Here is a 17,937-nt window from a genome sequence, read left to right on the forward strand (position 1 = left end):
CCACTGACCTAAAAGTTTCATTAGTTTCAAAACAGTTCATATTTAAACAGGATTGATAACAGATTACACAAGGCTTTTTAATAACTAAGTATTTTAATGCACTTTACTGGGCTTCTAAGAAAATAACTGTAAATTATTTTCTCAAGCCCTGTAAACTACTTTGAACACAAAAGTGCGTGCATAAGAAGTACCAGACTAAATTACATTTCGAACACAACTTTTTTTAGCTCAAAAGTTTGTACTCAAAAGAAAAATTACTTTGTAAAATTGTGGGGGGCGATTTTTTTTTTTAAATTACGAAAAGGGGGCGATTTAGTAAATGAGTTTGGGAAACCCTGTTCTAGGCAGAGGTGTAATTTGACTACAACTGAAAGGCAAAAGTAAATTTCTTTTTAGATAAAGCTTTCTAAAGTATAATGGTACTTATTAATAACTTTAATATATATATATATATAATACTTTTTGTATTTTTTTAAAACTAGATGCATGTCAGTCTTACTAGCCTAAAGACTTATAAAACAGCTAGAATTATAATAACTCAAACAAATGCAAATTAGATCAGATCTGTATCAGCTTTTGATAACTTTATTTTTCCAGTTTCTTGTAGAAAATAGCTTTTAAATAGCAAGTTAAAATTTTTGTACGTCTAGTGTTTTGAATTATAAACACAGCTGTTGGAGATGAAATGAACAATTTTTTGTTTTAAGTATCTCATTAAATCAATTTAGTAACCTACGATACATGAAGTATGCTTTGTACAAACATAAAAAAATTATGCATTGCAATGTAGCTTTCGTTGCAAATCAGCCGAATACATTTTATTTTTCCATCGGAAATATTAAGCTGAGCTTGGCAAGTTTACTAGTGCCAAACTTTTCTGTTACATAACTTGATTTCGTATAACAGTTACTCATATTAATACTCTGCATTATGAAATATGTTAAGCAGTACATTTGTCATTGTTTTTATAACCTTTTAGCTTTAAAGCTTTAAACGGTACAAAAGTTGATTGACGTTGTATTTACTATATAGATTGTTTGTTGATTTAAGATGCACCTTTATAATTTAAAGCGTACTTTTACTTTGAAACCAGCACATAAATAAAATTTATAATTTTTGAAATTTATATTTATAGATGTACTGTCTAAATCAACGTTTCCCGAAGAGGGCCAAGTGGCTCCCTTCGGGGGCCATTATAGAAATTTAGGAGGCCATAAGCAGCAAAAGGACCAAAGGGGGGAGGGGGGCATGAGCAGTAAAGGGGCCTGAGTTAGCCATAAGGTCATCATTTGAAATTTTCACTAGATATTCTGTAATTGATGACGAAGACCAAAAAAAAGTCTTAGGCGTTTTTAATGATAGTTATTTTGAGAAATCTTGTTGTAGGAGGCTGTAACTTTTTAATTTCTTCAAGGGCTCTTGAAAAAAAGTTAGGGAAATCCTGGTCTAACGTTTCTTACAAAATATTTCCAAAGTAGTTTAACAGTTTCATATTTGTTATATAGTAATAAAATATCAATGTAACACCCAAACATTAATAACCTAACAGAGCAAACAACTTAGGTCAAAGTAGCTAGTTTTGTCTGGAACATCTAGCTTTTAACATTGTGAAACTTTTTTTTAAGTTAAACAAGAAAATTTATGTAGCATGAATTCATTTTAATTGTTTTACAATAACAACAACTGCTTTTTAGATAAGTCTAAGCATCAAAGTTTAAATTTAATAGCATTATATAATTATAGTTTGCTAATGGTATGTATTTAGAACAAAAATAAATTCGAACTAAAAGCAAAAACATTTTTAACGAAACTCTGTTTTAGTATAATTTTCATAAAACTTTGTTTTATGTGCGACAAACAAATGAAAGTACTTTTAAAACTGTTAGAACAAAATCCTTTGAAAAAGTGTAGATTTTGTTAGAAAAACAGATATTGTACAAAAAGTTTTTCAGTGCAAAAAAAAAGTACCCGACCAGCGAAATACAGAAAAAAATAACTTGCGTAAAAGTTTCAAAAAAATGATTGCTTAGTATAAATAACAAAATTTTCGTACAAAAACTTGACATCAATATAAAAAATGCACAACTCTATATAAATACAACTGAACAACCGAAGTATAAAACAATTATTAAAAACTTTACAAACTTTTTTTAATTTTTCTTTCTTTAAACATGTGCTACTCAATGTAACAACAAATATTTTTTGTTAAGGCGCTACATAAACATAATTGCAACAGTCCAGTATCTCAGTCCCTCCGAAGCCCATTCTGCTACATGAATCTTCCTAACACCGAACAAAACATCATTATGACGTCACAACTCAGTTCTCCTTCTCCGCGTAAAACTCGTACCTCCTGTTCTTCATCCTCTCTTTCTCCGCCTGCGACTGCCTCCTCTTCCGGAACCCCCCTCCGCCCGCCTTGACGACCTGGCCCCCTAGCGACGGGCCCCTGCGGTTGCCCTTGCCGACCCTCGAAGGGCGCTCCATGCACTTCTGGGTGGACACCTGTGGTACGCAGGTCATTTTTTTCAACAACGTGTAAAGTTTAAGTCTGTAACTTTTATTACCTACTGATGATTTTTTCTTAGAAAAAATCTGTATTTATGAAAAAAACAATTACTGACAAAGCTACATAACAGTTTTACTTTAATAAATTTTCTTATTTATTTATAAATTTCCGGGTGCTCACCTGTGACACGCACGTCATGCAGGTTATGTTGCAGCACCACAGGAACTGGCAGTTGCAGCTGTTGATGACGGTTTCCACCGTGGTCACGTGACCCCTGCCGCAACACATGGTGGCGCAATTGTCGTTGTCGTGGGAGGAGGAGTTGCACGCCCTCCCTGCCGTTCCGAGGAGGCCTGCGTAAGAAAAAAATCGTCAAGTAAAGAGTGTATACAGATTTTATTTTTAGTAGGAAAAAAAAGTATTTCCTGTGTAAGAAAAAAAAAGTATTTATTAAATCAAGAGTTAATACAAGTTTTGACGCTCTACTACGCTTAATTAGGACGCTCTCCCCGCCGTTCCTGTGCGTTTGTTAGTTTGTTAAAATTATAAATTATTTTAACTTTATTTTTTATCAATTTATACTATTTTGTAAGAAATCTTCCCGCCGTTCCTAGGAGGCCTGTTTAAAGAAAAAAAAATCTAAAAAGAATACAAACCTTGGTTTTGTATATTATGTAAAAAAATTTTTAAATTCTCAGGAGTCGTGTGGTAAGGAATTATAGTTTGTCATCTGTTAAAAGTTATTTTAAGCTAGTTTACTTTAGTGAGTTTTTTTTTTGTTAAAAACCATACAAGGAAAAAAAAAAAATTTAAGTTTTGAAGCTTTGTTTTAAAATGCTCTGCCCGCATTAAAACAAAGTGGTAAAAAAAATGTAGGTTTTGTTATATGGAAAGTAATTTATTAAGATGATCGACAAAAAACTTTATTAACTAATTTTGTGTTAATCTGTTTTAATTTTTTATTTAAACCCGCTGTTTCTAGCAGTCCAGAGTGAATAAGTTTATATTACTTTATGGAAGGTAATTTACTTTGGTGTAACATGTGAATAAAGTTTTTACTGAACTTAATTTGTATCAGTTTAGTCACTAGTTTAGCTGTTCAGTTTAAAAACTGTTTTTCCTAATAGTCGTGTGTGAGTTTGTTTAAATTTTGTTTTTCATGATAATTTCTAAGTTTTTTATTGGTATCAGTTTTATAAAAATTTTGTAATTATATTTAACACTAAAATTTGTTGTATTTGTGGTAAAGTATATTTTTTTTATTAAAAGTAAAAAAGAAAACAATATTCTTAATAAAAATAGTTTAAAAAGACTGTTTTTAATGTATATTTTTTGCTACTTACAAACTTTTTGGAATTTTTAGAAAATTTTTTAAATTTAGTGCGAAAAAAAAAAGCTTTTAGGTTAAAATATTAGGTCTTTTATAAAAACTTATATGCATGTAGATTGTTTTAGCGTTTAGAAAATTAAGTTTGTTTAAAATATTTAAACACCTTTGTATTAAAAATTTTGTGTACCAAACGTTTCTGAAACGTAAAAGTTGAGTTTTTAAAAATACTAGCTTTTACTTTTTGTGTTTAGTTAAACAAACTTTAACCTGTATTAGGTTATTCAACAAATAGTTTTGTCTGTTTTTTTTTTTGAAGTAAAACTTACACGTACACGGTTGAAATAGAAACAAAATTAACAAGTTTTGTGTCTTAAATATTTGCTAAATTATTTATTTACAATCACAGCTGTATAATGCTTAAAATCATTTAGACTAAAACAAAAATAACATAAGCTTCTTCTAACTTGCATTTTTGTTTCTTTTAACAAACAACAAGTTGTTTGAATATGCAGTAGTAAATAGTTATCCTAATATAAATGCTTAAATATTAAAAAAAACTATAAACCGAATTGCTTTAACAAACATATTTATATTTATTTATATACTGCGTATAAAACAGAACTAATTTAACTGAGTCAATTTTCACTAGCCCGTCTAACTTACATTGCTAGTAAGATGGCAAAAAGTTAAAAATAAATTTACAACTTCAATTAACTCGAAGCAGCTGATCTGAATTAAAATGCTGGATTGCAAAATGTGTGAAACTAATTCAATAAAAACCAACATATGGTACACTGAAAAACTAAACATTTTTCTTAACTTAACGAGGTTATTGCATACAAATTAACTTAAATGAAATTGAACTTGCTTATTGTTATATTTTTCTCTAAATTTTTTTGTTACAACCATGTGAACACACGCACCGTATTGCGAAATTTATAGAATTAACTGATTTGCACGTCAACTTCGTCTAGTTTTTGTGCAATGTTCTCATTATTTTCGGAAATATGTTTATTAACAAGCTTGATTTTACGCTCGAAAACTGTTTATGAACTGAAAGGATTTAGATAAAAGTTGATGGTTTTTGAAAGCTCATTGGGGTTTAAACTTTTATAAAAAGAATATTTTATATATAACGCTTTTTTAGCTGCTTTTTATTATACTACGGTCCAAGATATTTATACTTATTTCCTAAGATAACAACTTTTTGTAATGGAAAACATTTATGCACAAAAAAATTCGGAAACAAAGCTGTTAGACTGAACCCCGCACCAACATTTTCAGCTCATTTAAAAAGCGCAAAATGGCTTCAACTTTTCATTGTAATAAATCTTGATGCGGCCATCAATCACTTCGAAAGTGTTTGTTTAGGTGGCTCTCGCACCCCCTTCAATGTTGGTTTTGACGACAACTTTCAACTTTTTCCTCGGCACCACCAAAATGGCTCCTTTCAAAACTGGAAAGCAAACAGCACGGTGGCAGTGCGCGATTTCTGTTTTACTGAAGATGTTTTTTTACGATGTGGGCAAACACACACTTTCGCTTGAAACTTCGCGTTTTGACTTCGCGCTTTTTGTTCTTCCCCAGCCCCCTTTGTCTCGTTAACCCCAACTCAAACACGTGTCTCGTTGCCGGGTTTTGAGTTTTATATGAGGGTTGTATGAATGGAAAGGAATTTTGTGTGGACAAGAAGAAAAAGTTAACGTTGCACATGTCGATTACAAGAAAGCTGACTGAAATCTTTTGAAGTAATGTAACTTTTTAATTCAGCACACTAAAAATGTATTGTTAATAAACGTAATGTAAGAAAAAGAAAATTATTTTAAGCTTGCATCTTAAGAATACAACTGAAAATTTAAAACAACTCTTATATAACTATCATACTTGTTTATACTCAGAAGGAAAAAAAAAATATATCGATTTTAAGATTGGTATAACTTGTATTAACTTAATAAATATCTTTTAAAGGTTTTGAAAAATTCAAGAAGTTGGCATATTGTCTTAAATAGATTTGAAGAAATAAACTTTGGCTAAGTTTCGTTTGAAAATAGTGTAAGCTTATTTAAAGTAGAACAAAGGCTCTAAACAATATATATATTTTTAGAAATAATTACCTCTTTTAAATTTGAAAAGCATAATACAGCATTTGATGATTTTTCTTAACATAAATTGAAAAAAAAATTAAAAGCCTGCACACTTGTAAAAAAATATTATTGAAGTAAACGGTTAAACAAACTTTTGGAAAAATAAAATTCATACGTTTTTCATAAACAACAAGCAAACCTTATTTTTCGCTATTAAAAAAACTTTAATAAAGACTAATAAATATAGATAATAACAACCTATCTTGAAAGAACTTAATATAACCTTATCAAAAGTGTTTATGCTAAGATACAAAAGTACTGTGATAAATAATTAAAACTGAATTAAATAAAACTCTACCTCTTCTCTTTTCCGCATTGCAGAACAAGCGCAGCGTTCTTTATTAATGTAATGTATTTTATTTTGAACAAGCTTTAAAACAAACAACCAAAAAAAAAACTTATTTAATAAATTAACAAAAAAACTTACACACCAACACATACCTCTTCTCTTGTCCGCATTGCAGATATAAGGAAATAAAACTCTACATATAAACATTCAAACCGACAAAAACTCTTATAAACTTTGTTAAAGTATTATACTTCAGAATGAAATAAAATTAATTGATAGTTAAAAACACAAATACCTCTTCTCTTGTCCGCATTGCAGAAGGTGGGCGACCTCTGGAGGAAGCTGAGGTTGCGCTTGCTTGCCACCTTGTACCGGACCGGCCTGAAACCCGTCGCGTTCCGGTGCATCCGCCGCGCCTTCCAGTACCGCTCCTTCAGGAAGTCCGAGTAGATGCGGAACTGGGGCATGTTGGGGAAGCAGGAGCGGGCGGTGCAGGAGGAGGAGAAGCCGTGGCACTTGCACTGACGCTTCACCAGCTTCGATACTATCTGTTGTGAGTGTTAAAATAAATAAATAAGTATATTTATATATATGTGTTACAATTTGCACTGACGCTTCACCAGCTTCGATACTATCTGTTGTGAGTGTTAAAAAGTAAATAAATAAGTATATTTATATATATATATATTTATATATATATATATTTATATATATATATATATTGTGTATATAAAATGTTGTAACTTGCACTGCCGCTTCACCAGCTTCGATACTATCTGTTGTGAGTGTTAAAAATAAATATATTGCAATTTGCACTGACGTTTAACTAGGTTCAATGCTGTTTTTTGGATATATCTTCATAGCTTGACAAATTCTTTCATCTTTGTTTTATTCTTTATAATGTAATTTTTATGAAATTTTTTTTTTGAAAAGTTACATTCGAAATAATTAAACACAAGTAGGAGTATATTACGCAAGATAACATAGTTGCATTATTTACATTTTTATATACCTAGCAATTGTCAACAGCATTGCCTCTTTACCAGTTTTGATACTGTTTTAGTGGTTAATGCATAATGTAAGCAACCTTCAAAGCATCGTCATTAAAAGTAAGCATCATAAAATTGTCGAATAAAAAAAAGGTGTAACGACTTTAGTTTTTATAGTTGGTGTGCACGAATAAATTATTAAATATAACAATTTGCACTGCTGTTTAACCAGCTTGGATGCTTTCTATTGTAAAAAAATGTAATCTATGAATGAAACTTTTCATAAAAAGTTACATTGTAAAGAAAATTAAAAAAAGATGAAAGAGTTTGTCAAGCTATGAACATAAATCCAAAAATTTTGTGTTGGTATAAAATACGATTATAATAAAAAGATATATCGAAACAACATCAATAAAAGCACGTCGTTATGCTTATTTTAATTTAAAAATTTAATAATAGATTGATAAACTTTTATTTAAAATTTAAAAACATTTTTATAACTTGAAAAAGTGCTGTAAAGTAGTGAGCTATAAAAAAAGCTTGAAGAAAAAGTACGTGTAAAATTTACATAAAACGATTTAAAGGTTATTTTAATTCTGTTTACGCTTGTAAAAACTTAATTTGTTGTTAAATAAGTTTAATATAATTCTTATCGTATGTGTTGTACAGCATTCATAATTCGTGTTTTGGTTATACGGAAGATTTTATAGAAAGTATTCAAAATGTTTCATTGAAATAGTTGCTTATTTAAAAAACGAAGTAACATCATTTTAATAACGCTAAAATAGTTTTATTTTTATTGAAGTTTTGAGAAACAAACATTCAAAACAAACACGAATAGTTTTCATTCGTTTATATTTTTAGAAATTATGAAAATTGTTGGTTAAAATAAAGTTGTCTTGTTTTACAGTAAAATAAAGGTCCATGTGAAATTAAAAACAAATTGAGCTCTATATTACTTTTATAATAAGTTAGTTTAGATACAGGCTTTATACAAAAAAATAAAAACTTGATGAAATAAGGATAAGAGCTATTGGAAAAAAATATCAGAACGCTATTTGTAGGAACTCATAGCTACATTAACCAAGAAAATTAGAGCTGTTAATACAAAACGTCAAAAAAGTCTGACACTTAATATGTAAAAATAATTTCTAATTTGTTTGCGTTAACCTTGTAAATTTTAACAAAATCCCTTTCTCTAATGCGGACAAATGTTTGAAAGAAGTTAATGAAAGTTTCAAATTACCGCCATAAATAGTTGTGACGTAAAACAAATATAATAAATGTAACTGCATTCTTGTTAACTTTAATACTTCGTACGTGACTTTAAAACTAGTAACATGTAAACTTGTATGAAAATTTACATACCTTGATTTATTTTCATTTTATTTCATTAAATTTTTGAAATAAAATAAATTTGTCAGTGTGGTTTTGTCATTACATGAGTATGCTTGACTTTTAGCTTAACTATGAGATCTAAATGTGTAATGAAAAGTAAAAAATTGAAATTTAACAAAATGTTACTTTTGTAGTTTGTTATTTAATTTAATATTTTACACAAAAAAAGTTAAAAAGTGCTTAATCTTAAAGTAATACTATTTAGGTGTCATAAATTTATTTCAAAAACAAATACTATTCTATTTAAACTGTCTTTGGTCTTGTTTCATAAAAAAACAGCTTAAAAAGGTATGCTTAAAATAAAATTGATCACAAAAGCTATTTTTATTCTATGTCATTTGTACAAAAAAACCAAATTTAAGTTTGTTTTGTTCCCGTGTTGTCAGTGTTACAGAAAAAGTTGTCCGTTTACTTTTAGTGTTATTTATTCAGTAATTTGTTACTTATTAAAGCCAGGTAAAGAATATAACTCAGCTTAAAACTGTTATTTTATCAAAGAAGATTATAAACAAAATTCATAAAAAACAATATATGTCAATAATGATTTTCACAAACAAAATTTTTAAATTTGTTTATGCCTAAAGACTGTTACGTATGCAAAACAAAACCTGCAAACAATTAAATTTCACAAGGACTTGTTCCCGCTGCTACTTACACAGAAGAAGCTTTGATATTTATTTTTACTGTTATTTATTTGGGTAATTTGTCACTTTTCAAAGCTCGAGTGCTTTCACACGCCTCACCTCGTGACAACACCTGTCTACTCGCGCTAATTGAAATCAATTAACACGCCGCCACGCGCTCAAACGATGGTGACGTCACAGAACGCTTATCGCAGTTGTGACGTCGTAATTGCAGCAGATTACGAAATGAGTGCGGTTCTTGCATTTCGTTTACCATTCGATCACAACATTTAGCAGCCGAAGGGTCAAAAACGAACCATCCCCCATAGCAACCAGCCTTCATCCCATAGCAACGCCGCATGGCAACGAGATTTACGACTCTTTTCACCCCACCTCACATGCGAGCGCTCTTCAAACGAAGCGCCGCCGCTCAATCATTTTTCCCCCGCTCGCAAGAATTTTTCATACACTTTTTCTTTTTTGTTTGTTCAAATCGGATGTCGCCCGTATTGTGACGTCACACATTAAAAGACTCCGTTTTTCATGCCCCCGCTTTTTTTCGCCGAATAATTTCACGGTCGAGTTGGCACGCGTCGGTAGCCGCTAATAAGCAATTACGCGTCCGAGTTCCCATAGTTACCGCGCCACGGTTGCCATGGCAACCCCACACACGGGGTAGTTCCCCTTGAGTGATCGGGATGATTGCAGGGGATGATTGGAAATTAGTCGGCGGATGATCCGCGGTTCGCACGGTGACAAACAAGCTCATTGGTTGAAAAAATGTTGAAATTTATAAAATCAGCTACCTTATTGTAGGTAACTCATAAAAGTTTATAAAAAATAATTTAAGTTTTTCAAAAAATTCGAAAAAATAAAAATTAACTTTGATTAATTTCTTGGAATCAGCAGTCTTTTAAAAAGCTTTATAGGTTTTACAAAGACATTACCTTTCTGTGGTTTTTGAGTTAAAATATCAACTAAGTTAGCTTATTGGTTAAAAAAATATTGCGATCTTTTCATACGTTAACAGTATTTTTTATATATTTTAGTGTACAACTTAGTTAGTTCAGTATGTAAAAATATTTTTAACTTACAATAAATGAATGTTATTAAATTTAAAAAAGTTTTTAGGAATCAACAACTGAAATCGTTGAAAACTCTGTAAAATTCTAAATCGGTTTTTAGAAAACTTTATAAACTTTAATTGACTGCAGTTTCATGTCCTTTTTTACGTCTACGAATCTTTAGTGACGTTTTGCAAAATAAATTGTAAACTATTCAATAAGTTACATTCTCTTATTTGTATAACTAAAGTATTGCAATATATATTATAGATCAGCTGTAATAAAAATTTTCATTCCAAAAAATTTTGTAGCTTTAACCATTCTAACTGTCATATTTCCACGTTTTGAAGCAAAACAAATCATTTTTTGTGTAATTACAAATTTTTGCAATCCGTTTAATCGTAGTTTTAATCGTATTGTTATTTTACATAGATAAAAACCAATTAATATTGTTCTTTTACTGTTCAAATTGTACGCATATAACTCAGTATACTTAAAGTTTGAGGCAGTCTAGTTTAAACCTAATATCACAGTTTTACAAATTACTTGGTATGCAGTATTTATTTGTTACTATCATTTATTTTACATTTTAAATTTTGATTCAATAACATTCAAAAGCCTTTGCATCTTAAAAACTTGTATTTAAAAAAATCTCAGTTTTATTTGTTTTACCCAGTTCTAAACTTTATTTAAATTCAAAAATAACGAACGGGAGTCTACCTATAATATCAGAAAAAAGCTATGCAGCAACTATTACAATGAGCACTATTACATTCAACGATAATTTAACCAAAGTATCAAAGGGATTGTGTGCCTCAACTTGAACTTTGAGATTCGAGCAGTTTGAGAGCTCAATGCATTTATATGCAGCGGTTGGCAAGGGTATGTGTATGAAGTACACAGAAAATAATATAAAATGCAATAATCGAAGAAGAAAACACTTTATCAAAGAAATTTCATACCTTAACTTATGTCAACTTGAACTTTGATATTCGAAAGACTCGAAATGAGAGTTTTGCATTTGTATGCAGATCCTTGCAAGGGTATATATTAGAAAGTCACGTATAACGTTGTGTTTCGAAACGCACTTGAAGGCAAAGTTCAACGGCAAACACTCTAAACGTTCCCATCATTAACGCACTGCATTTGTGACCGCATAATGTGCGTAATTTCGCTGAAAATATGATCTATGACATGAATTCATTTACGTTTAAGTGACGACTTCGAAATTATGAGTTAAAAAACTGCAACGTTTAAGATAGAAAACAAAACATCATGTACTTGATAGTGCGATTTCGTATGAGAATTAATTTAAATAATCGTACGTCGTTTTGTAAATAAAAAAAAAGTTTTTTTAATACTTTTTATGTTGAAAACAAAACAATCCACTTCAACCAAAACTTTGCAATAGGCACTTTACTGATGATTTTTTAATGAGATTTTCAACAAAAGTGCAAAACTTTTATGAATAAATTTCTTTTTAAACTCAATTAATTACCTTATTTAGATTTAAAGATTTAAGCACTTCAAAATGATCGAAAACTACAATTTTTATAACAATAAAAAGCAATACATAACCATCAAACAACGATATTCAAAATAGAAACGATGTAGAACTACATCATATAAACGTTATATAAAAACAACTTTATAATTACTTAAAAGTTTTAATTATGATTCACGATATATAACGTGAACAAACGTAACCTTAATCTGATAAAAAATATAGAATTTTGTTATTATAAGGTTTCGAACCTTTCAAAAAAAAGTTTGGAAGTTCACGTAAAAATTATGTATATAAATATAAATCAAAGCGCCATTAGAAGTTATATTCAAGCCAAACAACTATAACTTTGTACCACAGTTTAATTGTTTTTGTTAAAATATTACAGCTATTGTATGCTAGACAATATAAAAGTATAGTAAATTCTTTTAAACTGCAAAATACAAACTAAACTACGAAACTAGCTACAGTGATAATGATGACAAGTTCTTAATAATTTATGTTGATAAAAAACAAGAGTTATATACAAAAACCAATAAATATTTGCAATTTTTAAACCCAAAATTAAAGTTTTTGGTTGTTTTCGTTTTCAAATGCAATCTTGTATTAAAATGATTACAAGCCCTATTTTCAGTATATTTTATTATGTACGTTTTAATTTTAGAATTGAAATAACTATAATCTAATTTCGAAATTTCAACAGACACCGTTTTGTTAACTTTTAAATATGATAAGGGCAAAAAGTGCAAGCAAAATTTAAGAAACACAAAATAAGAGAATAGTGTTTTTCAAAAAATAAGGTTTATATAATCAAAGCACTTTAAAGTTATATAAAAGCTAGACCGTAAAATTTATAAATACCGTTTAACTTCATTTTTTTATAAAAGCTTGGTCTTTTTACATGAACTGAAATGACAAAAATTTAGTTTAAATCTGATAACAAAATAAAACTTTTCTATATTTTACATTTGAAAAACATTACAAAACTTAAGTTAAAACATACATAGTACTCAAGCGTTGTTTTAAATAAGTTTTAACCCAACTTTAATTTTATTACCACCGTTTATTGGATTTTTTTAAGTTTAGATATTTAGATACTTAAACAACAAAAAAATAGTTATTGATTTCAACCTAAATAATACAACCAAAAACAACCAAAAACACAAATTATAGTGATTGTATCAACATTTTCATTAAAAAAAATTGTAGTTTAAGTCTTATAACACACATAAGCTTACATTCAACAACCAATTAAAACCATAGTTTCAAACCTTATTGTGTGGCGACATATTTCCTCTTTACTAATAGTTTTAAATAAATTTAGCGAAATATTTTAAATTTACAAAAAAAAAAAAAAAACAAACTCTGCGACCGATTTTATAAGAGATACTTTCTCTATACTGAAACTTTAACGTTAAAAAAAAGCAACGTACCCTGCATCCAATCTTGTTTCGAAGCTATTAAGTTTTACGGCTTTAACAAAATTTCTACAATTAAATAATTTCAACAACTGACCCTGCGTCCGATCTTGTTGTTATGGAGATTGCTCTTCCTGTACGCCTCCCGGGAGTCCGTTTCCAGGGAGTCGAGGAAAGTTTTGAAAACCTTTTGCCACTGTTCATAAACTCCCTGCCGGTGGGACAACCGGAATAATCTAAAGAATTTGTTCTTTTTATTAACGGCAATTTATTAAATTTTAAACGTTTTAAACAACTTGATTGACAAAATTGAAATTTGAAAAAAACCTTTCGAGGTTAAAAGAAAATATTGGTAATAAAGTTTCAATATGTATCTTTAGTTCAAACACAAATTACTACATTAAAGAATTTTAAAACACTAATTAGTTTTTCTCAAAAGCTACTGCAGATACCATCTTGTAAAAAAAATATGTAGAGCTCAAGTTCTATCAGACAAGTTTAAACCTTTAAAAATAACATACGAAAATAATAATATGATATTTGTAATTTTACCACAAACCAAACGAACCCCCGTAACTCCTGGACCCCTTGCAGCTGCAGTTCGTGGTCATGTGGCCGTGAGCGCACGCCACCGCCACGCTGAACGTGATCGCCGCTGACGTCAGAGCTCTGACGTAAGCGGACTCGCGCGTCCCTTCCAAGTGCTCTGTTGCGTAGTTTGGTTTTGATAATTTTTATCAAAAAAAGTGTTTTTTTAATACTTTTCTATTGTGAGTTAATAGTTTAAGGTTTTATTTATTGTTATTTCTAACTTAAAATATTTTTTTGTATATTTTATGCAGATTGTCTCTTCCAAGTGTTTTGTTATGTGTTGGTCGTGATTAGGTATTGTAGTACACACGCGCTTTAGTTTTTAAGCTGTTCTAGTGTTCTTTTAAATTGGTGCAAATTTGTTGCAATACATAAATACTTGAGTTTTCTACTTAACAAGAAATAGCTATGTTTTTCAGTTTGCTTTTATATTTGTTGTATTACATCATTACTATATACATTTGATATAATACATACTAATATCTTGCATTAGTTGTATTTAATTAAACACGACTAGGTCGCATTATAACTTTATGCTTGATCAAATAAACACTTTTTAAGTTTTAAATTTAACTGTAGTTGCTTTTACAAATTCATAAAACGTTTTTACGTATCAAAGTTTTTTCTTGTATTGCTCAATAAAAAGGCTTTAAGTTGAAGTGCTCTACTTGCAAATATTATTAAAAAACTAAAATTAAGTTTTATTTAATACCTTGACAGCTTAAAAAGTAAAAAGCACAAATAATTTTAACTTAGAACATTGCGTTTAGAATGTATTACATATCTAAAAATGTATAGATAATAATTTAAACGATAAAACTAAAGCTTTCTTCACTCAAAAACAAAACAGCCTGGTTACTCCTATTTTATAAAAATCAACCCCTAAATAACCAAGTTAACAAACATACATATGAATAAATAAATGTATATATATATATATATATATATATATATAGATGTAGATATAAATACAAGCATACATATACACTTGTTATAAACGCAACTAACGTATAATGGTTTCGTTCTTGTTACTGTTGTTAGGGGGTACACAGTTCCACCTTTCATTCCTGAATTGCCACTGACACTCGAAAATTGCCAAACCGATCCCCCTCTTTATCGCCATCATACTGCCTTCGTCAAAACTGCAATAGATATTTTATTAAAATCAGAAAAAAAATTTGTTTTAGTATGAAGTTAATTAATAAATATTTTGTTCAGTGTGATGTTGTTAGTTAAAAAAAAAATTCATGATTTTAGATAATTGAGCTATAAAGTTTTAATGTTTTCTATTGTCATTTAAACGTCTTACTTAGTTGTTAAAAAACACTCAACTTAAAATTTTTTTTGACATTTACACATAAATAAAAACTATTAACGTTTTTAGTTCATCATACAAAAAATATAATAAGTTTGTTTATATACAGTATTAAGTATCAACTAAGCTTAAAATATCAAATTTTTAAATTTAACTACTATCTTTTTTTTTATAAAGTAAGCTAGTTTAAAAATTAATTGATTTTTAAAAAAAAATCATAAAAAGTTAGATATTTAGTCTAAATTAGTTTTTATTATACGAAAACTGCCAACGAACTTTATATGATATTTATTTTTATAGCAGCTTTATTTCTTTTGAACTTAATCTAAAAAATTAAATAGAAAAAACTGATTGTTTCCATTTTTGAAGTGTAGGCTTAGAAAGTTGAAAACGAAAACAAAACTTTGAAGACACTATTTTAAAACTTATCTTGAAACAACTTACAAGTCTTTGAAGTTTAACTTTTAATTTAGAAACAAACACTTTTGAAAATCACTCAAACTATTTATAACATGAAAAACTGCACTTTTGCCAATTAAAATCACATGAGCTCGTATCAAACGTTTTAGCAATAAAAATCTGCAGACAGTATAAATTTGCTTTTCGTCCAAAACTTTAGAATTTAATTGCACTCAAATTTTTTTTTAACAGCGCACAAAGTTCAATTAATCAGCGAGGCCACCAGAAAGCGCCGTAAATCATTGGAACACGAAATTTCAGCAGCCCCTCTGTTTCCGATAAATATGTGCCAAAACAACCAAACGACCAAATTCGGCAGTAAATCAAATCGAAGCAGCGCCAACTTCGATCGCCAATAAAAACCGCTCATATTTGATTACTACACAGCAGCGGCTCGTATTGTAAATACGAGGAGAATTGAAACTCTATCGTCGAGCGGAGAATCAAAATAGCGTAAACACTGATGAGAGTTGATTTTTTTCTTTTTCTTCGCTTTGATGTGTAGGTTTTTAGTCGCGAATTGCAAAGTATTTAACGCTTTCTGTGACGAGTTTTTTCGCTGCAGGTTTTTTTGTCTCAAATTATTCGAACGGTCACGGTAAATTTAATCTGTTTTGAGGGCATCAAGGATTTTTCAAGATTAATTTTGAAAAATATTTTAAGTTTATTGTAAATTACAACTGTTTTAGAGTATTGAATTAAATTTTCCATATTTTATGATAAACTTGAATTTTTTTTTCAATCAAAGATTTTTCAAGTCAAAGTATTTTATTATTTGTAAAGTTTGTTGTAAACACTGAGTGAGTTTGAATAAAAATTAAACGCTTAAAATTTGTTCACTAAAACTTTAAACAAACCTTTTACACAAACTACGAGTTTATAAGTTAAAAATCGTTTAACACGGGTTTATTAAACGCTAAAATAAAATTAATAACGTTTTATCATGAGTTTGATCATTAATCGAACCGCAATATTTTGCACACTTTAATAAAAATACTCAATTTCCTCTTACAAAGTCATTTGTAATCCGACTTTCCAACTTTGTACATAAAAGCCGCATCCGCGATAACATCAAGATTTCCGTCAACTTTATTTGCAGGCAATTACATCTCACATCGCAAGCGTGAAATTTATCAAAAGCAAAAGTTGCTGTTTAGCGTCTAAGTGCTTTATGGCTTCGATTCAAAACTTTCATAAAAACTACTTTTCAAACACTGGTTTAAACGTCTCAATAACTTGATTTCTCAATGTAAAAGTGTTTGCACAAGTTTTATTGGTACGTTTTATGGCCCAAAAATTACTATTTGACTCGTGTAGAGCTTTGTAAAGCTTCATTTCTAAAACTCTTTGAATAATTAAGAAACTTGTGAAAAGTTTCAAACTAATTTATGTTAAGGCTTAAAGCTCTACTCGTAGCTTATGTTAATTTACAATTTTTCAACTGATTTAAACATCTCAACAAAGTAGTTTTTCTCAGTAAAACTTCACATAAGTTTTTTTGATGACGTTTGTAAGCCATCAAGACAGTAATTTTTTTCACGGTAATTTAGATTTAAAATCATATTTGATGTCTACAAGCGAAATCGTACGCGCAAAACGTTTGTAACGCGGCTATAAATAACTCGCAAACCAAACAATATATAGACACCCTACACCTAACATACAACGTTCCAACAAAAACATGTCAGAAGTTCCGAGAACGAAGCTGCCCCGGATAAAATTTTTACTACATGTTGCGCGTCAATCAAACATCAATCACGCACGTTTCCAATTAACTTTTAAAATTTTTGCAATATTTAAATGTTGCCCTCACTTCAAACACAGCTTCTTTATGTTGGGGTGGTCCTTGAATATCTGCTCGCACACGTACGGTGCAGTGCTGTCTCCGCCGACTGAAAGGCTGTAAAAAATGTTAAAGTTTACGTTAACGTACTAAAAATAAAATCAGACGCTTGTTGTTAACAAAATTTTCTGAAAATTATTAATCAAACTATTTCTTTCTAAACTGACCTCCACGGCTTGTAGGGCTTGAACTGGAAAGTCCTGTGGACCATGCACAAGAAAGAAAACACAAAAACGTAAATGTCCATGGCGAATAATTGTTACTACACTAAAACTCTACACTAAAATTGGCCTTTCAATTAAATAAAAAAATGTTTTTCAAGTCTTTGATGTGTACACCTGCTTAGCTAAGCTGATACAGTTTAATCGCAGAGGAAGAGCACAAAGCTCCGAATTACGACCTCTCTCCTTTTTTCACGCTTCTCTCACATTCATCTGCAACTTTTCATTCGAGAGAACTTG

At 29.6% G+C, this 17,937-nt stretch overlaps 1 protein-coding gene across 1 annotated transcript; it reads right to left on the bottom strand.

The window, feature by feature from the left end:
* Positions 1 to 2,659: 2,659 nt before the first annotated feature.
* LOC145846958 (protein Wnt-1-like) lies at positions 2,660 to 17,735 on the bottom strand. The gene is made up of 7 exons (XM_082953467.1): positions 17,644 to 17,735; positions 17,447 to 17,533; positions 14,868 to 15,001; positions 13,833 to 13,974; positions 13,366 to 13,504; positions 6,568 to 6,820; positions 2,660 to 2,862 (listed from the first exon to the last, which is right to left on the bottom strand). The coding sequence occupies exons 1-7, from the start codon at positions 17,721 to 17,723 to the stop codon at positions 2,660 to 2,662; spliced, it is 1,038 nt and encodes a 345-aa protein (XP_082809593.1). The 5' UTR covers positions 17,724 to 17,735.
* Between the last annotated feature and the right edge of the window lie 202 nt (positions 17,736 to 17,937).

The sequence above is a fragment of the Thalia democratica genome, unplaced genomic scaffold (genome assembly GCF_965202585.1).
Source record: "Thalia democratica unplaced genomic scaffold, ktThaDemo2.hap1.1 HAP1_SCAFFOLD_732, whole genome shotgun sequence".
Lineage (NCBI taxonomy): Eukaryota > Metazoa > Chordata > Thaliacea > Salpida > Salpidae > Thalia > Thalia democratica.

Excerpts from the sequence above, each read along its gene's own strand:
- LOC145846958 (XM_082953467.1), bottom strand. The coding sequence starts at position 17,723 with ATGGACATTTACGTTTTTGTGTTTTCTTTCTTGTGCATGGTCCACAGG. Across the intron at positions 17,534-17,643 it reads AAGCCCTACAAGCCGTGGAG|CCTTTCAGTCGGCGGAGACA; the intron begins GTCAGTTTAGAA and ends CATTTTTTACAG. Across the intron at positions 6,821-13,365 it reads ACAACAAGATCGGACGCAGG|ATAGTATCGAAGCTGGTGAA; the intron begins GTCAGTTGTTGA and ends CACTCACAACAG.